This window comes from Peromyscus californicus, unplaced genomic scaffold, assembly GCF_007827085.1.
Source record: "Peromyscus californicus insignis strain IS unplaced genomic scaffold, ASM782708v3 Scaffold_5__1_contigs__length_169319896, whole genome shotgun sequence".
Classification (NCBI taxonomy): domain Eukaryota; kingdom Metazoa; phylum Chordata; class Mammalia; order Rodentia; family Cricetidae; genus Peromyscus; species Peromyscus californicus.
The window spans coordinates 27839577-27866999 of NW_026294573.1; the positions used below are offsets into that span (position 1 = coordinate 27839577).

General features: G+C 43.8%; 1 protein-coding gene across 3 annotated transcripts in view; it reads right to left on the minus strand.

Moving 5' to 3' along the window:
- Positions 1-27423, minus strand: part of Kiaa0319l (KIAA0319 like) — a 106658-nt gene that overhangs the window by 20048 nt on the left and 59187 nt on the right. For all 3 annotated transcript variants that reach the window (XM_052715880.1, XM_052715882.1, XM_052715881.1), the window contains exons 5-12: positions 25921-26022; positions 16883-16980; positions 14284-14371; positions 12371-12463; positions 9959-10091; positions 2528-2756; positions 1322-1445; positions 642-774 (exon numbers count right to left, since the gene is read on the minus strand). In XM_052715880.1, the coding sequence (XP_052571840.1) occupies positions 642-774; positions 1322-1445; positions 2528-2756; positions 9959-10091; positions 12371-12463; positions 14284-14371; positions 16883-16980; positions 25921-26022 (1000 nt within the window). The remainder of the gene's footprint in view (positions 1-641; positions 775-1321; positions 1446-2527; positions 2757-9958; positions 10092-12370; positions 12464-14283; positions 14372-16882; positions 16981-25920; positions 26023-27423) is intronic.

The following is a 27423-nucleotide window of genomic DNA, read 5'->3' on the forward strand; positions in this document are numbered from 1 at the left end:
AAAGTAGTATCGTGGCTACAGTCCTTGACGTTTGGCTAACTTAACTAAGAATGTCTCCCAAGAACAATAACACAGGCGTGCTTCTGCTGTACAGATAAATTTTCATTTCCTCTTAGTAGCTGCTTTCCCATCCTCAGCTAACCTTACCAGTTAATTTTGAACAATGGAATCTTTCAGCTCCATTACCCCTTCCGTCTACCTCTCAAGTATAATTCAATTACGCAGTTAGCAAGTGGACTGGACCTGCAAAAGCCGGTCACACTACCTGGGGCCAATGATACACATTCTTCTTTAAAAAAAAAAAAAATCAGGCCGGGCGGTGGTGGCGCACGCCTTTAATCCCAGCACTCGGGAGGCAGAGCCAGGCGGATCTCTGTGAGTTCGAGGCCAGCCTGGGCTACCAAGTGAGTTCCAGGAAAGGCGCAAAGCTACACAGAGAAACCCTGTCTCGAAAAAACCAAAAAAAAAAAAAAAAAAAAAATCAGAAAATCCCTCTGAAGAGTTGAAATTTAGGAGTATAAATATTTCTTTCTCCCTCTCCTGAATAAACTAGTGGGAGCGAGTCAACCCCGAAAGCAAATGAAACCATGCTCTTCCAAGGCTAGGAAGTGCTGCACAGAGGGGTCTACATCAATACTCACTGGGTCTTCTCCCAAAGATAGGAGATGATTCTCTGGTCATCTGTGCTCTTGCTGCCGTCCAGGGTGGTGCTGTCCACGGGCAAGGTCAGCTCTTTGTCTGGGCCTGCATCTGCCTGAGGAGGCTTGTTGTTCTCTAGGACAAAGAGATGCGGCCTTCAAAAGCAACACTCTGGGTGTAGAGAAGAGGACCCATTGGGGCATCTGTTCTGGTAGTCATGGGAACTCTGCCTCTTAGTCTGGAGCATTACAAGTATGTGGGAGAGATGGATGCCATCAGGGGACTCACAGTGAAGAAGACTGGATTATGTCAAACGATTCTGAAAACAGTGAGGTTTTAACACCACACTCGCTCTGGGATCTAATGCAATAGGGTAGGAAGAGAGAGACAGCTCGCTGGATAAGGCAGGCTGTCCAGTGTCCCTTTAAAATCACATGACACTTGATATGGTGGTGGCTCCTTCTCCCAGGCCCACATGAATGCACAGTAACCAGCAAGGGAAGGGCACAGACGGAAACTGAGGAGCCTCCTCCAACTATGAAAAGGGGGTGAAAGATGTGGTTCTCAGGCTCTGGGGGTGACGCCTTCTACCTCTGTGCTCCTTTAGCTCAGAACTCAAACCCTCTCCTCCCAGGGCTGACAGGACCAGCCATCACTCGAGTCTGCGAAGGAAGGAACTTACCAGGCTGTACAATCACGGTCACTTGAGCGGTCGCCTGCTGCCCTATTGTGTCCGTCACTGTGAGCTGATAGGTGTAGTCCCCTTCTTGCATTGCAGACAGCTGCAGGGTTGGCGTTCTAACCCCCTACATGCAGAAATTCAGGCATGGGAGATGATGCCCAGGGTCACAGCACAGCACACATGCTCACTCTGGCAGAAATGGTTCAGCCAAGTCTTTAAAGCTAACTCGGTACTGGGTTGTTACCTCCCAGCTCAGCATAACCATTGAACAGGACAGCATGAGATATTGTACTAATAAGAATTTCTACAGATTCTGTGACTGCAGAGAAATCTGTCAGAACACATGAACTACAGCTGGGTAAAATATGCCTTGGGTCATGTCTAGAAACCCAGAGATACAGAATCCTTCCTGCATAGCAGAAGGAACACTGTAATAATATGAGGCAAACCTCCAAGGCGGGCACTTCCTATAGAACAGCAAAGCCTAGCAACCTACGGCTGCATCCAGCTTACAGGCATTTTGTTTGCCCTGTAGCACTGAATAGTGGGAAAATTCCACCCAAGAGTCTCATTTCTGTCTGCTCTTAAAAAGCAGGACTAGGGCCAGGCAGTGGTGGCGCACGCCTTTAATCCCAGCACTCAGGAGGCAGAGGCAGGAGGATCTCTGTGAGTTCGAGGCCAGCCTGGTCTACAGAGTGAGATCCGGGACAGGCACCAAAACTACACAGAGAAACCCTGTCTCGAAAAACTTAAAAAAAAAAAAAAAAAAGCAGGACTAGGGTCATATCTCCATGTGACAGGTGCCAGCAGGGCTGAGGAGGCAAAGGGCCCTCCAGCACAGCCCACTCAGGTTATTTAAACACCTTGTCTATTCTTGAATACTTCTGGGGAAGCCATCTTTTAGCCAGACGATCTACTCCAATGAGCAATGAAGATTTGTACCCTGGGGGCACCTTGGGGTTTTACTCTGGGGTGGGTCACCCATAACACATACATTTCTTACCTAGTCTCCTAATAGAAAGGTTTCAGACAATCTGCTAGATCAGAGGCCCCTAAAACTTTCTAAATTTGTTTGGAGATTTCTTTAAAAATCTAAATGCACAAACATGACTTTGTTAACTAAAATGGGGCAGAAATAAACCTTGAGTAGGTAACCCCAACCCAGTAACTCCCTGTCACCCGAGTGAGAGAAGACCTGCGTCCTACCTGCATCTCCACCACCTTCCCTTTACTGCTTGGGCTGAGTGACCACTCATAGCTAGAGATGCCATGGTCGTCAGTACTCTGGTTTCCAAAGAGGGTGATGGAGTTCTGAGGCAGGGTGATCACTTGGTTGGGGCCCGCATTGGCCACAGGAGGGTAATCCACAGCTTTGTTCACTGTCAGGCTTGCAGTGGTGGAGTTGGTAGCCCCGTCAGAGTCAACAACAGTCAGGCTATTGGCAGAGAAGAGTTCAACAGGGAGGGTTAAGGGAAAAGAACAGACCCAGAGGACTGAACATCAGTACTGGGCAACGCCGTGGTGGTAGGAATTCCCACTCCTACCCATCCTGTTGGAAAAGCAGAGTGATGTTAGAAGCTAAAACTGACTGAGGGTTTCCTATGTACCAGGCGAAGCTCCGAATGCTTTATATCTACGGAACACATGCAAAAAGCTCTGTAAACGCTAACCTGCGTGTTTCTCCATCAATATGATGAGACTGAGAAGCGAAGAGAAAAAGTAAGTTGCCCACAGTTGTACAGCTTGACAGCAGTGGCCTCAGAATTTATAATCCAGGCCCTATATATAGATCATCATCAGCAGATTGCTCTGCTGTCTGGGTGTACCTATGTGCTAAGGCCCCATAAGTTTTGCAGAGAAACCCTGGCTGGCCTTGAACTCACAGAGAGCTGTCTGCTTCTCTCCTTTTGCCTCTGGAGTGCCAGGATTACAAGCATCCACCATGCGCAGCTCAGAAACCCATTCTAAGAAGGAATAACCCCTGGCCTCCATTCCTGCAGAGCTCACAGACAGCACAGCAGCTGTCCACCATTGCTCTCTTTCAGCCACATGCACATCATCAAAATGGATGTGGATATCCTGGGCATAGAGCTCTGGGACAGACCAGGAAGGCTGGCTCCAGTGAGCCAGGAGCTTGAGATGGGAATGAATGCTCCTACGCAACATGCCCACAGTTTGTGCAGTAAGAAGCAGGATTTGCAAAGGAAATGTTCTTTTCTAAGAGCAGGCTTCCACCTAAACGATGCCTTCCAGCTGAACAGCCTAAAGCTTCTCACGCCACCTCAGAATGAGAGTGTAAGCGAGCGGGAGTTTGGGATCCTTCCATTTTGCTGACAGAAAGAGGAAAAGCGCTGCAAAGACACGCTGTTTGTTTAGCTCTCACCAGCCGCCTCAGACATCCCAGCCATCTGCGGGCCTTCCTGCCAGCCTTACCTTTCACCTGTGGTCTGCAGGGAGTCTGGCTACTGCAGCCTTCCAAAGAGGCACTGACACTCGAACACATACAACAAGATCAAGTACTGAAAAGGGGACTGTGGAGTTGGCCTCTTGCCCTGGTCCCCTGACTTCTCACAGGTTTGTGATCGGTAGCTTGCCCCCTGTGTCAGGTGGAGTTCCAGGAGCGAGTTCCAGACACACAGGCTGTGGTCCTTTGTTCTGACTCACCTGAAGGGCCACTGGCTGGCCTTCAGAGCCTTAGAGTCAAAAGGCACTTGGCCACAGTGGGTGGAGAGCAAGCTAATGCCGTGCAAAAGCCGGAGTGAGAAAACAAGCAATCAACCAACCAACCAAAATGCTAGTCAGGGCCACTCTCCTATCATAGATTAAAAGACAGCTTATTACCTATACCCATTTACCCCCTAGACTGTAGGTTACCACTGTGGTTAGAAATTCAGACTCTGATGTTGTGGAATATTTGTTTAACGATGTAAAGATATGTTAATTTGCCACTCCAACATGGGGCCCATATTTTCACATAGGACCTAAGAAAGCTGAAAAAAAAAAAAAAAAGGAGAGAGAGAGCCACAAACAAACAAACAAAAAAATGGCTACTACTCCTTTAAGAGGCTCTGCCATATAGGGAGCACTTAAGTAGCCAGCATGTTAAGTAGAAACAAAAAGCTAAGTAAAAATGCTTGCCACCATGAGGGCACCAGCTTCCTAGAGCCAGGGCAGTAAGACACAGCTCCCAGGTGAGAGCAGCCCTCAGCCAGGCTGGTGCTCAGGGATCCCGGAGGGGCAGAGCCAGCAGCAAACGCAAATGCCACTTCACAGTTTAAGGTTTGGCTCCCATGGTCAGAAAAGGCTAGGGACACGCAGTAAAGAGAAGTTCAGATGGAAAAAACCTCTAAACAGGTTACAATATGTTTAAAAATGTTCATAGGCTTAAAAAAGAAAAGAAAATAGGTATAGATAGTCATAGAAAAAAGTAAATAGTTTATAAATAATAAAGTCTTTAAAGAGAGAGTAAAGTAATAGAAAGGAAAAAAGCCACATGAAGATTGGGAATATGGGACTGGAAAGATAGATGACTCAGTGGTTAAGAGCACTGGCTGTTCTTTCAGGGAACACAGGTTCAGTTCCCAGCACCCACATCACAACTGCCAGTAACTCCAGCTCCAGGGGATCTAACACCCTAACACAGACATACATGCAGGAAAAACACCAATTCATATAAAATAAAAATAAATAAATACATCATTTAAAAAAAAGATGGGAAACACACAGGCAATCTGGATCCTGTATGGTGCTATATTGACTTTGAATTTTTTGAATGCTCATGAATGAACAACAGCTGCTGAGAGACATGGGACTGTAAAAGGGACTGCTGAATTAAACCAGCATAGAGACTTTAGAGATGCTTTAATTTTAAAACAGAAGTAAAAAAATGCATTGCATTGGGGAAGAGGTTATGCTTTTGTTTCCACAGGAAACAAAAGGCTGTGGATTTCTTCAAGGTTGATAGAGATCAGGTTTGATCAGGAGAGAGCCCCCCCCCACCCCGTGAAAATCTTGGCTACAGACATAAAGAAATAAAGCAAGAAAAACTACAAGACAGGTGACATATATACCAATCCCGCTGCATGGGAACAGCTCTGAGACTGAACAACAAAGGTTATGACTAGTTTTCCCAGGACTTGACCATCATCTCAGTTTTCTCAGGTTGTTGCCCCCAAACAACAAGACACAGTCTAGAGAACACAATGCCCATATTCCTAAGTGGTGGGGTGGGTGGTTTTCGGTCATTTGGTGGGTTATAGATGTTTGTCACCATTTAGGGGGGATATAGGAATATAGGATAAAAAGACAACTATTAACCTCAAATATTTTACATTGATATGGATTTTGGTATATTGATACAAATTTAAAGTTATTTTTGTTATACTGTATGTATGTTTCTACTCTTGTTTGGGGTATTGTGCTTATGCAGTTCATTTAAAAATGTAACATATAATTAAGAAATGCAGGTTGATAGTCATCTATAATAATCAAACCTGTAGTTATGTTAGGTATGTTTTCAAGATTAAACATAGATATATTTTAGATAGATAGATGGTCTTCAAACACTTCAAAGACCTACATTATGGTATTTAAGATGTTTAATAACTTAAGGCTTTTCATGACAGTAAGACATGACTGCTCCTGGCAGCTCCAATCTACTTTATAAAAGGATGATGGGCATCAAAAAAATTCCATTTGGAGTTTTCTTTCACTGTGGCAAAGCTAGCCATTTGGGCAAGAAACTTCTCTTGCCTTGACTACTGACAGTATGCTCTATAAACTGGACAAGCAGGACACAAAGGAAAAAGACTGCTGAACTTTGCCAAAACAAGGTAGGACAGTCTTCCAAATTTTCTGCTTCACAGAAAAGTCTGCCAGATATTCTAGGCCTGAAGGCTGAAGACGGATGCCCTAATGTTGCAGAGGAACTTTGGGTGACTATCCAGGCAGCCAGATGTTTCTGTTTCTATAGCTTTGGAACTTGTTTGCTCTGCACTTCCCATTTACTCAGGTAATATTTTATCCTTCTCAGGTCTTTGATGGAGTTGAAGAATAGATATAGTTATGGTTTTCCTTAGTTATGATAGAAGGTAAATTAGGTACAGAACTTTGGACTCACTAAGATAGGATAAATAATGGAGTACTTTCTCTGAATTTGCCAACTATAAATGGACTGGATGCCAGGCAGTGGTGGCACACACTTTCAATACCAGCACTTGGGAGGCAGAGGCAGGTAGATCTCTGTGAGTTCAAGGACAGCCTGATCTATAGAGTGAGATCCAGGACAGGCTCCAGAGCTACACAGAGAAACCCTGTTTCAAAGAAAAACAAAACAAACAAACAAAAAACCCCCAAACAACAACAAAAACACAAATGGACTGGATATTGTAAATGTAATTCTTACTTGATCATTCTTATTAGATATAGTCTTACTATGTTAAGGTTAAAACCTTTTATTTACACAAAAAGGGGAAATGTTGTGGAATAGTACTTTAATTATGGAAAGGTATGCTACATTTGTTTATGCTGCATTTGTTTAACTATGTAAAGATGTGTTGCTGTTTCACTTTGCCTTCCTAAGGCACCTGATTGGTCTAATGAAAAGTTGAATGACCAATAGCTAGGCACAGAGGGATAGGCGGGGTTGGTGGGCAGAGAGAAGAAGTAGGAGGAGGAATCTAGGCTCAGGAGAATGAGGAGAACAAGGGACAAAGAGAGGGAGACTCCCAGGGCCAGGCAGTCAGCCATCAGCCAGCCAGACTCGAAGTAAGACATACAGAATGAAAGGTAAAAAGTCCCGAGGCAAAATGCAGATGAAGAGAAACAGGTTAAAAAAAGTTATAAGAGCTAGTGGGACAAGCATAAGATAAGGCCGAGTATTCATAACTAATAAGAAGTCTCCATGTCATGATTTGGGAGCTGGTTGGTAGCCCAAAAGAAAGTCCTGCTACACTCGGAAGTCAGACTACTATGTGATTTTGGGTAAATTACTTAACCACCTTGTGCCAAAACTTTCTAATCTGTAAAATAAGAATAACCAAGATTCCTGTTTAAAGGATTAAATGAGATACTGTGTGGCAAGGGATCAGAAAAACACTTTGCACACAGTAGGTATTCCAGAAATAGTTAGTTATTACTGTCACTTTTTTTTTTTTTTTTGAGACAGTCTTGCTATTTAGCTTGGTATGAGGTCTCTACCTCAGTCCCCCTGGACTGAGTGCTGGAGTTATAGGTCTGTGCCACCATGTCCAATTTTGTCATTATTTTTAAAAAGGATCAACCCAAGCCGGGCGGTGGTGGCGCACGCCTTTAATCCCAGCACTCGGGAGGCAGAGCCAGGTGGATCTCTGTGAGTTCAAGGCCAGCCTGGTCTCCAAAGCGAGTTCCAGGAAAGGTGCAAAGCTACACAGAGAAACCCTGTCTCGAAAAACCAAAAAAAAAAAAAAAAGGATCAACCCAGCCGAGGGTTAATTCTGTAGCAAGTGGGAAAGTGCCGTATGAGAAATTGAAGGTAAAAACTAACCCAAATTTCCCCTTTCAACCAATGAGACGGCTCCAGGCTGCACAGGAAACCACTGTCCCTTCCTCTGCATTAAGAGCCAGTGAGAGTGCCACGAAGTCAGAGCACATGTAAGGGCTGTTCTAGCGTGTCAACTCCTGGAGAGGGCAAAAAGGCCTCGAGCACACAGGGAAGCACTGCAGAAGCCAGGAAGTTAGACACACAGCTGCTCACCTCCTCAATAGAATGAGGAGCTCAGCTGCTCTTCCTGGATCACTAGGATGATGTAGTTTTACACTCTGGAGATCCTTTGCTGTCTGATGAGGCAGGCTCTGCCGGATCTCCCAGAATTTATGTTTTTACTTATCCAAGACCTTTTCCCTTAAATCTTGAGCACTGTTTTTAGACCATAAACCCACTCTGATGAGTGAGGTCACTTGTGCTTTACAACAGCCTAAGTGACTTCTGTGTCATCTGAGGGCCAGGCCAATCCTGACACCCACAGGCCTTATGTTTACTTCAGTCAACCTCCCTAGACCCTAAACCTTGGCCACTATCTGAGTTAACAGTACCCATTCTTGTGAAAGAAGCCAGATGTCCCTTGTAAGGAATCTCAATGTAAACATGTCTTAAATTGTTATACTCTTGGGACTGAGTTAATTGTTATCTGAATACTTTTTCCAAAAATTGTGCTGTGCTTGAATACGGCTAAATTAAAATGATCTGGGCCAGACTCTAGAAGTCCTGGTCCAGCATCGGTTACAATAAAATCAGGCTGAGCTGAGTTTCATTCTTGTCTCTTCGTGGATTGCCTACTATAAAGCCTGTAGGGGAATCACCATGAACTCCATGTTACCAACAATGTCTAGAACTCAATAAACCTTAGACCCATGGAGGATAGGCACCCAGGCATCAGTCACACCATGATAGTTACTGGTGAGACACTGAGTACAAGAGGGGAGATAAGTCATACTCCCTCCTCTGGTGTTATTACATTCATTATTCATTACAGGTGTTAGGAATTACGCACACGTGGGAAACCTCCAGCTGGCTGGGCCAGGGTATCCCACTCGTGCAGGGTACCATGCTGGCATGCTGGACAGATGCACGTCTTGTGGGCATGGCGGCGGTGGTGGTCAATAATTCGCAACCTAGACTCTGTATCCATGTGGAGGGTTTACTATAAAAGAGAGATAAAGAGAAAGATAGAAAAGACAGAGACAGAGAGAAAGAGTAAGAGGGGGTTCGAGGGGTGCACGCTTGTGGGAGGGAGAGAGAGAGAGAGTTTTTCCTTAAAAAGAGGTTTTTACATCAGGACGCAGGGCGGCGCTAAGGGATGGGTCAAAATATTAACAATGGGGCCTCATGGGAATCTGAGGTCTGTAAGGTACAGATTAGAAGGAGATTCAAATAGTATATATTATTTGATACTCTGTGTGTATGTATATGTGAGGGAGAGTGTGTAAAACAGCATGTGCGGATGAGAGTGTGAATGTGTGTGTGAGAGAGTATGTGTGTGTGTGTGTGTGTGTGTGTGTGTGTGATGTCCAGCAGAGAAGTGGGATGAGCCCTGAGTGAAGGATTAGAAAATCTTTTGACTTCTATCTATGTGACCTCAGAGGAGTTACTAACTACAACAACTTCCTCTTCTATCTTCTGCATAAGATGCATGATACTCATTACAAGTACACTGTAACATAAATTATGCAAATATAAGGAATGCACTAGAGTCAGCCTAAAGCCTTATGAAGCACATTCTAAATGTCAATGCTAATTATTCAAAGGACTTTCGTTGAATCAAATTTTCCAAAAAGTCCCAATAAAGAGAGATTCTACAAATCATCTTCAGACTGCCGGTAAAAAGTAAAGCTGCTGGCCAGGCATGGTGGCACACACCTTTAGTCCCAGCACTCAGGAAGCAGAGACAGATGGATCCCTGTGAGTTCGAGGTCAGCCTGGGTCTACAGAGAGAGTTCCAGGGCAGCCAGGGCTGCACAGAGAAACCCTGTCTCAAAAACAAACAAACAAACAAAAACCCAGAAGTCACCACATGGCTGAATTCTCCACCAACCCCAATGTGAAGGGACATTTTCAAAGTCACTCCTACAAGGTCAACTTGAAGTTGAATCCTAATTTACCTGAAAGTGTAGTTCCCGGGGATGAGCTTACTTAGTTTTAGTATGGCTGTGTCTTCAGAGATCTTCACTTCTCTCAGAGGCCCCTTGAGCTCCTCCCAGTGGTACTGGACAATTTTATCGTCGTCAGTGCTCTCTGGATACAAGGAACATCAGTTAGGACACAAGAATGTTGGGCCTCGGCACTTACCCAGTTTACACAAACCAAGCAGCCACACGGGGAGCTCAAGCTGGGAAAAGTAAAAGTAGACTCTCTCTCCACAGCAGTTTTTCTCCAGGAATACTGGGTCAGTTGGCCTCTTATGAATGTTCCAGTATCATTTCCTAAGGACTCTAACATAGGAAATCTCATTAAAATGCTAGTCTATGAGCCGGGTGGCGGTGGCATACGCCTTTAATACTAGCACTTGGGAGGCAGAGCTAGGCAGATCTCTGTGAGTTCGAGGCCAGCCTGGTCTACAGAGTGAGATCCAGGACAGGCATCAAAACTACACAGAGAAACCTTGTCTCGAAAAACAAAAAACAAAAAACAAAAAAAAAAACAAAAACAAACAACCAAAAAAGCTATTATATAAAAAAGGAAAACCAAATAGTTCTTAAATGCATGAAAATATATTGAACTCTCACTTAAATTAAAAAAAAAAAAAACCTCTTCAGATACTATTTTTTAACCTATCCCACTGGTTTAAAAAACAAAACAACAAAAAAACCGGTTTCAGGCTATCAAGATGGCTCAGCAGGTGAAGACATTTGCCACCAGGCCTGCCAAGCTGAGTTCAATCTCCAGACTCCACGTGGTGGAAGGAGAGACCTGACTACCCCAAGTTGTCCTCTGACCTCCACATGTGTGCACCACCCTCCCCTAGCACATACAATAAGGAAATACAATAAATCTTTGTTTCACAGCGTGGTAAATATATGGAGAAAAAGGCCCTCACATTAGCTGAATTGATACAGCTCATTGCTCTACATGGCAACATGTATCTTCGATCCTGCAATAATTCTAGAAATTTATCTTACAGATATACTCTCATGTCTGTTAAACATCACGTTGGCAATATTATTTGTGGTAGCACTGCTCATCATAGAAATGAATTAAAGTATTCTAACAGTCACCGACAGATACTGTAAACAAACACATTCCTACCGTGACGTTCTATACTCAGCAGAAGTCATCTTTGAAAGTGGGATAAGCATTTCATACACTGATTAGACAAATCCTCCACACAGAGCCGAGCTCCATCACAAGTGACAGTGTATGTGACACGTGGAAGACGCTGCACATGCAGTGTCCATATGCAGAACAGCTCCCTGCACGGCCACGGCGACAATGCCCGGCTGTCTGGAGGACGGGAGACATGCTCTTCATGGTGTCTACATAGTACTCAACTTTGACCTTCCAAACTATAAAGAAACAGCAATGTCTGAACCCTTCGACCCCTTCCTCGGACACCTGCTTCTTCCTGGTCCCTTCCTCTTAGCAGAACCATTGACATAAAATGCTTAACCTCTGTCCTCTGCTAGAGCAGAGGCTATCTTGGCTAAAAAGTGTGCCAGTGTGCCAAGACAGGCAGAGGGATGGGGATGGAGCAGATCAGAGCGCAGGAGAGAAAATCCCTGAACACTTTGGGTTGGGGCTTGGTTTTCACTGTTTCCCAGTGCTGGGGACTAAACCAGCTCTTGTGCGTGCTATGTAAACACTGCACCACTGAGCCACAGCCACAGCTCCAGAAACCTCAGTCCACAGTCACAATTAATAAAGACCCAGGGGCTGGAGAGATGATGGTTCCAGAGCACATGCTGTCTTTCCAGAGGACCAGAGTTCAGTTTCCAGAATCCATATTGGGGAGATCACAACCATCTGTAACTCCACTCCATCTAGGCAACAGAATACCTCTGACCTCCTCTGCACCCACATGCACACACACACCTACACATAACTAAAATAATAAAAATAAATCTTCAAAAATCATTAAAAGAAAACAAACAAACAAAAGAACATAGACCCAGGCAAGGTGCATAGTCAGCCTCTCCAGGAGGCTGACATTAGCCTAAGAGGCAGTAATGTCTGTTGGACACTCCTAGGGCAGCCCTTTTTATTACTGATGTAGCCAAGAACTTGATTTCAACAACTAAGAAAGAAAACCATCTAAGCAAATATGAAAACCAGCCCATTTCAACTAAAGTAATTCTAAATGTATTTCAGAATTTAGAATTTAGAATTCTATTTTCTGAGTAGAAATATTACTTCAAACAAGATTTTTAACTGGCCTGACTGGTAACTGCCCAATCAGTTGCTTTGGATGGCTGACCTTCCTGTAACAGTTAAAAAGACTGACCTAAGCAGAATACGGACACAGCCGGCCCTGGAATTCCCAGTGACCACCGCTCTAGAGCACTTAGACAAACACTCACGACTGCCGTCGATGATGGTTGAAGTGGTTGGCAGCGAGATCTCCTGGAACCGGGGTGACACAATGGCAACAGGAGGCCGATTCTTTCGGGGCTCTGCAAGAAAGTGACCCAGAAAGGAGTCGGGAGAGAAAAGGTAAAATTGTAGGAGAGGTAGGGCATATCTGTGTTGATTACAAATGGAGGGCTGAGAATGAAGACCCACCAGATGGGAAAGGATCAAGACCAGGCTGCCATTGTGATGAGAGACACCTGGTCAGGCCTGTTCCAAACCTGACTGTTCCTAAGACCATGCCAACACAGAGCCTGCTAGCTACGTAGCCTGGACTGACCTTCAACTCCCAAACCTGAGAGCTAGACTGAAATACATGCATCACTACATGGCCCTGTGCGGGCTTTCCATGTATCGAGATTACGCAAAGTGCATGGCTACCAATCACTACTTTGGGGTGAGCCCAGCTAGAGGTGGATGGGAAAGGAACACTAAAGCTTTAGCAAGCAAAGTGTCCTTTGCACACGTCTGCTGAAGAGATGCCGTGACCTCTCAACTGTCCGCGTTGGCTATGTGAGGCTAATATGGCCAAGAGAAAGGAAGGTCACAAACCACTTTAGTCCACCTGAATGACTGCAAGATGTGACCCAGTGGTCTTCATGCTGACCATGAGTCAACACACAGTCTTCATGCTTCTCCTGCCATGCTGAGGCTGACGCACAGCTTCACACAGGCTAGTCAGGAGCCTCACCACTGAGCTACCATCCTAGTCCTCAGCTCACACATTCAGTGTCTGGTGAAAAGACTATTGGGGTTCAGAGCCCGGGGAATAAACTATTGCCAACAAAGGAAGAAGGGGCACTGATCTGATCTGTGCCAGTGTGGGCACGCATCTCCAGTTTCTTGCAAATGTCTGTCCAAATGCAAACTACGATGCCTCGCTATTGTTCTGCAGTCTACCAACAGGGCTCATTTGAAGAGAGTGACAGTATGGATTCAGGACTGAGTTTCAATGTGGGAAAACTCGTAGTGCTTTAATGAGGTCACCTGGCTGGTCACTTGGGCCAGTTCTCCTGTGGGCTTCTCCAGGGCTTCCAGCTTCCTTGGGTTTCCTAGTTACAGTACTAGTCATCTCTCAGTCCTGCCCACTTGGAGTCTCAGTGCTTGGGCCTTAGGGTACAGACCAGTGGACTAATGTTCCCATGCCCAGCCCAGTGCACTTTGCTACAATTACTACACTTGCTAACATGTAGGCCTGTACTGGCCTGCCTTTAGGGTCCTGACAGGATACATTCTCAGCTGCAGCCACTACGAGCACCCCCTGCGGACATTCGCTAAGTTTCCTTATAAAAGGCAGGCCTTGCCTACCTTCTGTCTCTTTCTTTTCCTTCAATCTTGTCCCCAGGGACCGGTCTCTGTCTCCTTCTCTGCCCTTCCCCCAATAAACCTCCCACGTGAGTCCTGTTGCATGGTTTTACTCGAGACAGGATTTCTCTGTGTAGCTTTGGAGCCTTTCCTGGAACTCACTCTGTAGACCAGGCTGGCCTCGAACTCACAGAGATTCACCTATCTCTGTCTCCCAAGTGCTGGGATTAAAGGCATGTGCCACCACTGCCCAGCTCCTTCACACCACTTTTAAAAAACAACAATGCAGGGCTGGGGATTTAGCTCAGTGGTAGAGCGCTTGCCTAGCAAGCACAAGGCGCTGGGTTCGGTCCTCAGCTCAGGAAAATTTAAAAAAAAAAAAAAAAAACAATGCTGGACTAGGAATTGCCCAATAAATAGAATTGCCCAAAAAATAGAATATGACACACACCCCCACCAAAAAAAAAAAAAAAAGACTAGGAATCTAAAAGCCTGAGGCCAAACCTCCGTCCCTCCCTCTTAGGAGTCCTGCAGAGGGAGCCCTGGGGTGGAAGCATACCTGGTTTCACTGTCACGTTCACATAGCCTTCCCCATGGGCATTCTGACCATCCACAATCACCTTGAATTCATACAGGCCTGGAGTCAGCTGGCAAGGGAAGACAAGATCCTTTAGATAACTACAAGGAGCAGAAGCTATGTTTACGACAAGAGAATACTAGACAAGAGAATACTAGAGAGTTCTTGGGCTCAACCCTACACTCTTTTCTTGCCCTATTTTCAAAGTGGAAAAAGTAAAGTAGCTAGAAGGATTAAAGATGGGTTAAATTAATAAGAAAGACAGCTTTTACTGCGGCTCTTATTACTGGCTGCATCTAGAACAAAAGAAGCATTCCAGTGTCTCTATACTCCCATTTTCTTCTCAGAGGAACACTAAAGACCCAACCATTCCACTTCACAGAAATGAAATTAAAAAATCAAGTCTTCAAGGAGAAACATCTTATTAAAAATAAAGGCAACAACAAATGGGGGACTAGTGAGATGGCTCAGTGGTTAACAGCACTGGCTGCTCTTCCAGAGGACCTGGGTTCAATTCCTAGCACTCCCATGGCAGCTCACAACCATCTGTTAACTCCAGTTCCAGGGGATCTGACACCCTTCTTCTGGCCTCCTTGGGCACCAGGAATGCAAGTGGTAGAGAAATATATAAGTAGGCAAATCACCCATATATACAAAAATTAATTTAATTAGAAAAAAAAAACAGCTGGACATAGTGGTGCACACCTTTAATCCCAGCACTCAGGAGGCAGAGGCAGATGGATCTCTGTGAGTTTGAAGCCAGCCTGGTCTACAAAGTGAGTTCCAGGACAGCCAGGGCTACACAGAGATACCCTGTCTCAGAAAACCAAACCAAATCAAAAAAAAAAAAAAAAAAAAAAAATCATGCTTAAATATCTGATTTTTTCCTTCCAATTTCCAGCAACTGTGTAAACACAATTCTAAGAGAAAGCAACAATGAAGTCACCACAGTGCACTATCATCCCAACAGTGAAGTCACCATTGTGCACCATCATCCCAACAAGCCCATCTTAGTGTTCGTCCGTCTCCTCTAACCCTTGACCATATACAAAAAATAGTTTTATCCAGCTCGTTGCTTTTTTATCTTTTCCCTTTTTTTGTTTGCTTGCTTTGTTTTTTTTGAGACAGAGTTTTTCTCTGTAGTCCTGGCTGTCCTGGAACCCGCTCTGTAGACCAGCCTGGCCTCAAATATAGAGATCCACCTGCCTCTGCCTCCCAAGTGATAGGAGTAAAGGCCTGCACCACCATACCTGGCTTTAGTTCATTTCTTCAAAGCCAAACATTACCTGTCACTATCCCAGGCCAAAATTCAGTGGTATTGGGGCCTAGCTAAAATTAAGGTGTCAAACTTTTTTTTTTTTTTTGGTTTTTTTCGAGACAGTGTTTCTCTGTGTAGCTTTGTGCCTTTCCTGGAACTCACTTGGTAGCCCAGGCTGGCCTCGAACTCACAGAGATCCGCCTGCCTCTGCCTCCCGCCTGCCTCTGCCTCCCGAGTGTTGGGATTAAAGGCGTGCGCCACCACCGCCCAGCAAGGTATCAAACTTTTTATTGTTCTTTATTCTGTTCAGTTAGCATAAGTAATGTCCTTGGTTATGATATAGTCTCTTTAACATTCATTCATCTTAATGACTATAAAACAGTGCATGAATATATGTATGATAATTCACACAAGCATTCTACATTGTTAGATACTTGGGTGGTTTCCAAATTTTTGTTATGATTAAAATGAACATCATGGAAGAAAATAAAGATTTTCCTTCTTTTTCATCCCTTCTGGGTGAGTACTAATCAGCCAATCTCTCCTCAAAATGCTTTTGTCCCTGGCTTCCACTCTCTACCTTGCCCCTCCCACACCCTCTGCCTCACCCTCCACACCCCCACTGGCTGCCCTGAGCTATGACTAGTTTCAATTTTAGGCAGATATACAAATTTATCTCTTGACCCAGAGTTATCTCCTGGTCTCCAGTCCTTTCCTCCACCCAAATGCCCAGTATGTACTTCAAATCACATACTCCAGATGAATCAATCACCTATCTGTAAATCTCCTTCAAACCTGGTTTTTTTCTGTCCTCCTCATTTCCTCTACCCCAAAAGTTGAATTTTAAAAGCTAGAATCATTCTAGACTTCTCTCCCCCCACTACCCCATCCAGTATCTCAAACTATCCGCTTGTTCCCATCCACACCTCCACTGCCTTGTCCTTCATCTGCTCATCACAGCAGTTAGGAATGAAAGTGTGGGCTTTGGGATGGAAAGTTGAACCCCAAAGGGACTACTCCAGCAGATGCAGTCATGTGGACACAAATAACCTCGCTTATCTCTGGAATTCTGAGGAGTCACCTCACAGAGCTGTTGCGTGTGTATTTTCAGCCACCACCAGCATGCTGGTACAGGCTTCTCACCAGCAATGAAAATTTGAGAATCACATACTAAACAAACACTGGCTGTCCGCCATGGGGACTTTGGAAGAATTCACAACTAAAAGATTGTTCTCCATTTCAGTGTGGACAGGAAACCCTGTATTCTATTTCGGAAAGTCACCTCCTCTGTCTCGCCCTGCAGGGGAAAGGAGGCAGATTCACCTTGGACAGTTGGAGGATCTGGGAGTGCTTCCTTTCCATCTCTCCACTGTAGTCTCTGGGGTGAGTAATCAGTTGCCAGTCGTAGGTGTAGGTTTCTCCTATAGAAGGGCAGTTAGGAAAACCATGAAAACACGCACCTACACACCAAGGGCTGCCAGTAACAAATCGCTTCTACAGCCTGCCAGTAAGAAACCTCTTTCCAATCCCGACAAAGCTTTAGTTTTAACATTCCACCCCAGAGCCTGTAGGGAAGCCAAAGCATTTCCTGAAAGGGTCCTTTCATCCTCTAAACATTGCTCTTTCTGCCCCATCCCCATCCTGGGACCAATCCTTCCTTAAAAAAAAAAAAAAATCAGGTTGTTCATGGTGCATCTCTCACTGAAAATACAAACCCTACCAAGCACTACAGATGAACTCATTGGGAACAAAGGTCATTTTTCTTGCAAAACTTCTTTTGCAACAAAGAACAGCAATGACTTCTAAATAACATGGTTCAAAAATAGCTTTTTACAGAGTGCTAACAATGCTCGTCTAGCTGAGGTCATCACACCCTGGTGAGTTAAAAGAGCTACTTCCTTCCTGCTGAGCTAAATAACACAGTGCAGAAGATGGCGGGGCATGGCCCATTTAAAACAGGCCCCACTGAAATTAATTAAGATCAAATGAAGCATTAAATGGTCCTCGTTTGCAGCTTAGACTGTGTTGCTGCAGAGCATGCGGGTAGAATCCTGTCATCTATGTGGAATCCCAGGAAAGTCATCTTCCACTGGAGACAGATGCGTTGCAGGCTGGAGAAAGATGGGATGGGGTAGAAGGTCTAGTTACTACTCAAGGGAGGGAGAAAACCAGTCGCAAAGCACTTGACAAAGTATGGCCACACTTTTACTTAAGGAGCTCAAATGTTGAACACAAAACCTAATCCTCCAAAACCTGAGAAGTGACTTCTATTTTGTAAGTGTTCCTCCACCACACTAGCATGATGATTTGGCCTGTTGTCAACCCTAGCTGTTCTCACATAGGCACACACAAAAGTCAAGTCTGAAAGGCCAGGGGAGCTGCAGAGCCAGAACTCATACTAAGCGATAATTCTTCTAACTGTAGTTAAAAAAAAAATCCTATACAGAAAACACATTCACAATAGCTTGGGAACTGATCATTTCATATATCAAAAGCTAAAAACAGACTTCAAAAAGGATGCTATTCCTAGGCCAGGGACACTCACAGAATGAATTGTGCATTAAAGGCATTCCTCCATGGGTAGGAATGTATACACATATAGGTAGTTAGACAGAATGCTGGCTATTCATCTAGGGCAAGGGCTTTGAAACCAGACCTTCCAACCTCACAGAGATCCTAGTGTGCTGCCACAGAGTAGAAGAGAATGAAGAACATGCAGAGGGGATCCTGCCTCAGTGGTCCCAACTTTTAAAATAAAATCATCTACCTCAGAGAACCAAAGAACCTGGGCAGAGGAGAGTAGGGGAGTTCGAAAGAAATGTGTGTTTTGTAATGCTGACCTGTAACATGATGATAACTCAAAAGTATGTGTGCAAAAACAAGTTAGAAGAAAACAGTACTGCAGAGTTGGGCCTAACTTCCACAAACGAGCAGGAACGGAAGCAACCACTACTTAAAGAAGGGTTTTCCTCATCTCTATCTTCAAGGACGACTAAATTCATTCACCTTGAACTTAGCACCCAAGGAGGAAAGGAAAGAGCCTCTCTGAAGACAGTGGGTTGGGCCCTTGCATTCCTGTCTGATTCTCAGTGACTCTGGGAGCCCCTCCTCCCACCCTGCCTCCACTCCCTGAGGACCCAGGTCCCCAGCTCTTTCCTGAGGCCCCTCTCTGCCTTCCCTCCTAGTCCATCTCTGTTCCTTTGTGCCACCTGCTGACCCACAGTAGCACTCTTTACCAGGGACCCCCACAGCTACCACATTTGTCTAGGATCCAGAGAGGGCAACAGCAACCAGAGAATGGAGCACCCTCCCAACAAGACAAGACCCCAAGAAACACCTCAAACGTAACTCCAGATGCTTATATCCCAGTACAAAAACACAAACATGAATAGCCAAGACAATACGCCTCCTCAGAAGCCAGTAATCCTATTGCAAGAGGCCTTGAGAATTTAACTGAAGCACAGGACAAGACTTCAAAATTGCAAGTCTGAATATATTCAAGAACCTTAAAAGGGATATAAATAAATGCCTTAATGAAGACCATGAAAATACAAATGAGTGAAATAATGAAAACAGTTCAACACATGGAAGTAGAAATAGTATCACACACAAAAAACCCAAAAAAACAAAAACAACCCAAAATGAAATAAAACTGGAAATGAAGAACTGAAGATGTCAAACAAAAACCTCAAGAGGTGCCAGGCGGTGGTGGGCGGTGGTGCACACTTTTATCTCAGCACTCAGGAGGCAGAGGCAGGCAGATAGACATCTGAGTTCAAGGCCAGCCTAGTCTACAGAGTGAGTTCCAGGGCAGCCAGAAACTGTCTTGAAAAACCAAAAATAAACAAACAAACAAATAAAATATATACAAATAAATAAAAAAACCTCAGAGGTAAGCCTCATCAACAGAACATGGAAGAGAGAATTTCAGGTCCTAAAGACAATGTATAAGAAATGGATAGCTCATTCAAATTAAAACAAAACAAAAAAATTAACTTTAAAAAAAAACTTAGGAAGAAAACATTCAAAAATCTCGGACACTATGAAAATGAACAGAACAAATCTATGAATAATAGGAATAGAGGAAGAAGAGACCCAGGTCAAATGCACAGAAAGTATTTTTTTTAAGATTCATTATGTATAGTGTTCTGCCTGCATGTATGCCTGCAGGCCAGAAGAGGGCACCAGATCTCATTACAGATAGTTGTGAGCCACCCTATGGTTGCTGAGAATTGAACTCAGGACCTCTGGAAGCTCAGCCAGTGCTCTTAACCTGTCAGCCATCTCTTCAGGCCCCAAAGAAAATATTTTTAACACAATCATAGAAGAAAATTTCCCCAACCTATGAAGGTACAAGAAGCATATGGAAAACCAATAGATTGGACCAGAAAAATTCCCCACAATACATAATAATGAAAACACCAAATGTACAAACAAAAACAGAAAATTAAAAGCTGCAAAGAAAAAGACCAATTCATATATAAATGTAGGCCCATTAGAATAACACCTAACTGTGGTGATATTGTGTCTCCCAACATATTGTGCACCTTAATAAACTTATCTGGGGTCAGAGGACAGAACAGCCACTAGATATAGAGGCCAGAAAATGGTGGCACACACACCTTTAATCCTAGCATTCCAGAGGCAGAGATCCATTCAGATCTCTGTGAGTTCAAAGCCACACTGGAAACAGCTAGGCATGGTGACACATGCCAAGAAGTGATGGCAGGAAGCAGAAAGGTATATAAGGTGTGAAAAACAGGAACTAGAGTCTGTTAAGCTTTTAGGCGTTTGAGGAGCAGTTCAGCTGAGATTCATTCCGGATGAGGACTCAGAGGCTTCCAGTTTGAGGAAATGAGATCAGCTGAGACATTGGCGAGGTGAGGTTAGCTGTGGCCTGTTCTGTCTCTCTGATCTTTCAGTGTTCACCCCAATATCTGGCACCAGGTTTGTTTTTATTAATAAGACCTTTTAAGATTCATGTAACACCTGACTTCTCAATGAAGACTTTGAAAGCCCGAAGGGCCTGGACAGATGTTCTACTAACTCTGAGAGACCACAGCTGTCAGTTAGACTATTATAACCCAGCAAAACCATTGATTACAGTCGACAAATAAAGAAAAACATCCCACAATAAAACCAAACTTAAGCAATTTCTATATACCAGTTCATCTCTGTAAGGACATTAGAAGAAAAACTTCAGTCTAAAGAGGGTAACCATACCCAAGAAGACACAAGGAATAAATAAATACTCCTAGAACTGTACATTAAGGGGGTGTGGGGGTGGGGGCACACGACACTATAACTACAAAATGACAAGAACTAATAAACACTGGTGATGTGGGATGGTCTATATGTCAAATGTGTTGCTGATTGGTCAATGAATAAATCACTGATTGGCAGTGGCCAGGCAGGAAGTATAGGTGGGACAAGGAGGAGAATAAAGCTGGGAAGTGGAAGGCTGAGTCAGGGAGACACTGCCAGCCGCCATCAGGATAAGGAAGATGTAAAGTACCGGTAAGCCACAAGCCACGTGGCAAGGTATAGATTAATAGAAATGGATTAATTTAAGCTGTAAGAACAGTTAGCAAGAAGCCTGCCACGGCCATACAGTTTGAAACCAATATAAGTCTCTGTGTTTATTTGATCGGGTTTGAGCGGCTTGGGACTGGCGGGTGAGAGAGATTTGTCCTGACTGTGGGCCAGGCAGGAAAACTCAAGCTACAAATGGCGTCCAACGTGGTGGCAAGAGTTTCCACCTAAAACCTAAAAAAAAAGATTCAAAAAAAGAGCTAAAAACAGCTTCCTAATTGTCTCTCTCAAATGAGCGACAGCTGCCGGTTTGAGCTACTGGCGGGTTCCTAGTGTGCGTGCATGCTCGACCTGCAGTATGGCGGGAATGAGGCCTCTGCAAGTGGCACATTAAGCTACATGGTGGATTTAGCCTTTGCTAGTACAAAACAAAAAAAAGAGGTTTCTGGGCTACATGCTGCTTGGATAAAATCATAGACCCACGATGGCTCCCAGAGCTGGCGGTAAGCATAACGCCGCCATGTTGGGAAGCTGAGGTGGGCGGAGCCAGCAGCCACAGCTGCTGCAGCTTAAAGCAATAGATTCACAATAAGACAGATTCAGATGTAATAGTTTAAAATGTGTGTAAAATATACATAGGCTTGAAAGAGACAAAAAAGGTGATATATACAGTTATAGAAACAAATACATAGTTTTAAAAAATAAAGTCTTTAAAGAGACAGTAAAATTAATATAAAAAATAAGCCACATAAAGATGAATATTACACAGAGAATCTGGATTGTGTTGTCTTTGGGATTTTTAACTGCAAAAAAACATTTGATTGTAAAAGCTGTTGAGTTATGCCAAAATGTATATTTTAAAGGTACCTTGACTTCAAAATTTGGATATAAGGATATGTTGCTTTGGAAAGGAGACTCTGCTTTTGTTTCCACAGAAAGCCAGAGGCTATGGATTTGTTCCAGATTAAGACACATCAGGTTTGACCAGCCAAGACCACCTGAAAGGTCTCTGATGCCACCATGGCTCAGATGATCCAACATCCAGAACCGTTTCAAGGCAACTGGCTCAGATGATACAGCCTCACGGACTACTCCATGATCCTAAAATTTTCTTTGTTTCCCCAGAAGATACAGCGCCCCCCTCCAGCAGGAAGTAGTAAGAGAAGCTACGCCCAAATTCCCAAATATACCAAGCTGACTTTGGAGATGTGTAAAGGTTAAAACCTTCCTTTTTAAGAAAAGAAAAGGGGAAGTGATGTGGGATGGTCTATATGTCAAATGTGTTGCTGATTGGTCAATGAATAAATCACTGATTGGCAGTGGCCAGGCAGGAAGTATAGGTGGGACAAGGAGGAGAATAGAGCTGGGAAGTGGAAGGCTGAGTCAGGGAGACACTGCCAGCCGCCATCAGGATAAGGAAGATGTAAAGTACCGGTAAGCCACAAGCCACGTGGCAAGGTACAGATTAATAGAAATGGATTAATTTAAGCTGTAAGAACAGTTAGCAAGAAGCCTGCCACGGTCATACAGTTTGAAACCAATATAAGTCTCTGTGTTTATTTGATCGGGTTTGAGCGGCTTGGGACTGGCGGGTAAGAGAGATTTGTCCTGACTGTGGGCCAGGCAGGAAAACTCTAGCAACACACTGGTTACTGAGAACTCTTAATATTAATGGTCTTGATTCCCCAATAATAAGACATAGACTAACAGACTGGATCAGAAAACAGGATCCATCTTTCTGCTACATCTAAGAAAACACACCTTGCCATCATGGCAGGGTAAAAGGATAGAAAAAGGTATTCTAAGCAAATGGACCTAAGAAGCTAGCAGGTATAGTCATTTTAATATATGACAACAAAAACAAAATAAAAAACAAACAAAAAACATAAACAGAAGAGATAGGGAAGGATACAACATAATCATTAAAGGAAAAATCCACCAAAAGGATATTGCAATTCTAAACATTTATATACCAAACATAGTAAAGGCACTCAAATTCATAAAAGAAACATTGCTACAGCTGAAACAGGATTGATGCACATACAAACTCACAGAGATTGTGCCAATGTGGACAAAATCTGCACAGGTTCAAGCCGGATGGGGTCCCGACACTGAAAGAGGGAAGTGGACATGGGGTCCCACTCCTAACCAAGAAGCTATCGCAATTGATACCCCTGACTAAGGGACATCGAGTTTTGTCCAATGGAGTCCCCTAGGTTTATCAACCACACTTACAGCAAGCCCTATACCCAGGAGTAAGTTGGCCAAAACAAACTCAAGGGTATTTTTATGAACTTTGTTTCAGGCATTTTTTTTGTCTAATTGGTCTTTTATGTGTTTATTTTTTATTTTTGTTTTATTGTTGTTTCTTCTTTCCTTTTCTCTTTTTTAAGATGTATTTATTTATTCATGTATTCTACGTATATGAGTGAGTGCTCTGTCTTCATGCACACCATAAGAAGGAATCTGATCTCATTATAGAGGATTGTGAGCCACCATGTGGGTGCTGGGAATTGAACTCAGGACCTCTGGAAGAGCAGCGAGTGCTCTTAACCTCTGAGCCATCTCTCCAGCCCTGTTTTTTGAACAGGGTTTCCCTGTGTAGTCTTGGCTGTCCTGGAACTAGCTCTGTAGATGAGGTTGGCCTCAAATTTGTTTTTGAATCTTGTTTGTTTCTGGTTTTTTTTTTTTTTTTGGTCTGGTTTTGTTCTTGAAAGAGAGAGGAAAATAAGAATATAAATATATAAAATAAGAGGGAGATCTGGGAGGAACTGGAAGAGAGGAAAAACATGATCAAAATATATTGCACGAAAAAAAATTTTTCAATAAAAAAAAAGTGGAATGAACTGATAAGGAAATGTTACTTCAAGAGCAGAAATACAGAGTAGATCAGGATTCTAGCTCTGGGAAAGTATATTTTGCATGAATATATCACTTGGTATTAGACTCCCACATTAAGAATATTGAATTCGCCAGGCGGTGGTGGCGCACGCCTTTAATCCCAGCACTCGGGAGGCAGAGCCAGGCGGATCTCTGTGAGTTCGAGGCCAGCCTGGACTACCAAGTGAGTTCCAGGAAAGGCGCAAAGCTACACAGAGAAACCCTGTCTCGAAAAACCAAAAAAAAAAAAAAAAAAAAAAGAATATTGAATTCAACCAAGTGCACACCTTTGATCACAGTACTTGGGAAGCAGAGGAAGGTGATTCTCAATGAGTTCAAGGCCAACTAGGACTACACAGTGAGACTGTGTAGTCTCAAAAACAACAAAGAATACATTTTAAAAAGATTTTCTTTTAATTATTTTTAAATTATGTGCAGTATGTGTCTGTGTGGGAGTATGTGCACCTGAGTACAAGTGCCCTACAGGCCAGAGGCATCAGATCCAATGGAGCTGGAGTTACATGTGGTTATGATCCACCCAATGTGGGTGCTGGGGACTGAACTTGGGTCCTCTGGATGAGCAGAACATACTCTTAAGCACTGAGCAGTCTCTCCAGACCCAACAACAAAGAATAAGTGAATCAGAAACACAAACATAAAACAGAAGGGCTCGTCCTGAGGGGGAAGAGCATTTGACTCAGTTAGCCTTTCAACACAAGTGACACACACCAAACCCTTTCATGTTTTCACCCTGTCATAGGTGGTCCTAAGAGACTGTGGCTGTTTACCAGTCAAATCTGGTATACTAACATACGCTTAAAAGATGAAATGGATGAAGTTTAAAACTTCATACTACAAAGTTTTAAACAGTGAATTTATCACCAACTCTTTTTAATAAATACTCTATCATTTATTATATATTTCTTTTCTTTTTTTTTTTCTTTTTCTTTTAGTTTCTTGAGACAGAGTTTCTCTGTGTAGCTCTAGCTGTCCTGGATCTCGCTCTGTAGACCAGGCTGGACTTGAACTCAGAGATTTGCCTGCTTCTGCCTTCTGAGTGCTGAGATTAAAGGCATGCACCATCACACCTAGTGGCCACCAACTCTCTTATATAACTTATACATTTTATTTGTCATGTTGAAGCTTGTACTTTTTATTTTAAAATCTTTTTGTTAAATTTACCTCCCCACCGTGTGTGTGTGTGTGTGTGTGTGTGTGTGTGTGTGTGTGTGTGTGTGTGTGTGTGTAACTCAGGTCATCAGGCTTGGTGGCAAGAGCCTTTACACACTGAACCACCTTCCAGCCGTGACTTTCTCAAGTAACAAATCTATATTAGCAGTAGTCTTGAATACTTTCAAGTCCCACACCTGTTACTTACTAGTTGTTTAGCCAAAGTAAACAGGTTAATCTGAGTCTTGGTTCCTTCCCCTTCCTCCCTCTCCCAAGTGTTCTACCAGTGAATTATACCCAGCCTGGCTGTTCCCTTTTACATGGACACAATCTTATATAAAAGACACACTAAAGAACATCAGCGAGGCACTGAAGAGGTCACTTATATACTGTCACATGTTGCTCTTTCAGGTGATGTTGTAAAACAGGGATTACTGTTCCCATCTTTACTGAGAAAAACTCAGGAGTAATTTGCTTAAAATAATTGAGCTAATGATTGAGTGAATTAGGATTTGAACACAGGCTTGACATCAAAGCCTCCAGGATCAGGCTGGAGGGGCAGCTCTATGGCAAAGCACTTATGTAGCATATGTGAAGCCTAGCACTGCTAAGAAAACAGTCTCTGATCTCCAGCTGTGCACAACACTGCCTTCTGTGCTGCCTGCGGATCTGTAGGCCCACATGCTGCCTCCTGTCTCCACAAGGCTGCTACAGAAGCCAATGCACTGAGGCTTAGAGACAGCAATGCAAACTGAAATGTTCCCAAAGGGCTAGCTTACCTTCTTCTGGTTCTGGAAGAACGTAGGCGTTTAACTGAACTTCATTCTTAGGCAGGGTGATCTGGACACTCTTCCCAGCAGACACCACCAGCTCCTTTACAACTGGAACCAAGTGACAGTACTGTGATCAGAAGCACACCCGGACTGCTGTCCCCCTCCTTTGTGATCAGACCCCTTCCCCAAGTCACCCTCAGCCACCGTCTTCATCCATTACTTTCTACTCTCTAATCCCCTCAAGTTTGATTCTGCATCCACTTTTCCATCACAAAGGGTCTCTCAAAGTCATCAGTGAGCTGCTTCTTAGCAAATCTAAGAAGAGCACAAATCCACCTGTCAGGCTGGTGGCACTCACTCCTGCTGACTGCCTCCCCTCCTCCCTAAAGCGCTCACTGCGACATCAGAGGAGCTCAGTGCTCTCATTCCTTCTCCACTGTGCTGCAACCAATGTCTGTCTCCACGTCTCTTTCATATACCACTTCCCCAAGAGTTCAACGTTGAAACTCTGTCTCAACGACCGCTTTTATCAGGCGAATACCATTTTAATAAGACACATAAATAACAAAGGATAAGGTCAGTCAGAAGGCCCACCTGTTCCAGTTTCTGCAACTACTGACTCATTGTTCACAGTTAAGATTATTCCAAGATTCTTACTTCCTCTCCCACTTGTGGTCCACCTTACTCCAGTCCATCTGGTCTTGCTATGACATGTACGCCAATCTTTCTAAAACACCCCAGTGTCACTCTCCTACTTGAGACTCCTGCCTCCCACACGAACCCTAACCTGGCATACAACCACATGGACTCACCTTTCCCACCCAGCCCTGCCTCTAGTTAGTCTTCCCTCTTAGCATCACAGAAGCCATGGAGCCTCTGTGAAGCACATGGAGACTGCTGCAGCTGTTGGTTCAAGTGGGATGTTTACCTTTTCTGTATTCTACATTTTGTTCCTAGTTTAAACGGTCTGCTCTCCAAGAGCTCTTTCCAGACCACTGAATTTCTGATCCACTTCTTGAGTCACTCTTGCATTTCTGGAACTCCCAAATCAGCACATAGCTATGCATTGCTCTTACACTATTTGCTACCTAGCTCCTATGTGTCTGTGTTTCTCAACTTTGGCATTATTGATATTTTGTACCAAATAATTGTTGGGGGCTGGAGAGAGCAGATGGCTTAGACCCACTGAAAACCACTGATTCAGTCTTAGTCCTCTGGCAATAATTGCTTACTTGATACGAGGCCTCAATTCTAGGAGACCTTCCAGCAAACAACAGACTAGTCAACTTAGATTCCAAGGCTGGGGGTGAAAAGGGATTCCTGAACAAATAAGAAACTTGAGGTTTATCTGCCTCTGCTTGGGAACATTGTACTTAGAGATGAATCCATCCTTTATGGAAGCTGCAGCCTACAGCTGTCCCAGGAGATGGAATAAGAGCTCTCTGGTATGACTTTCAGGGAGGTAAAAAAAAAAAAAAGCCATTATACTCAGTTTAACTGACCAGAACT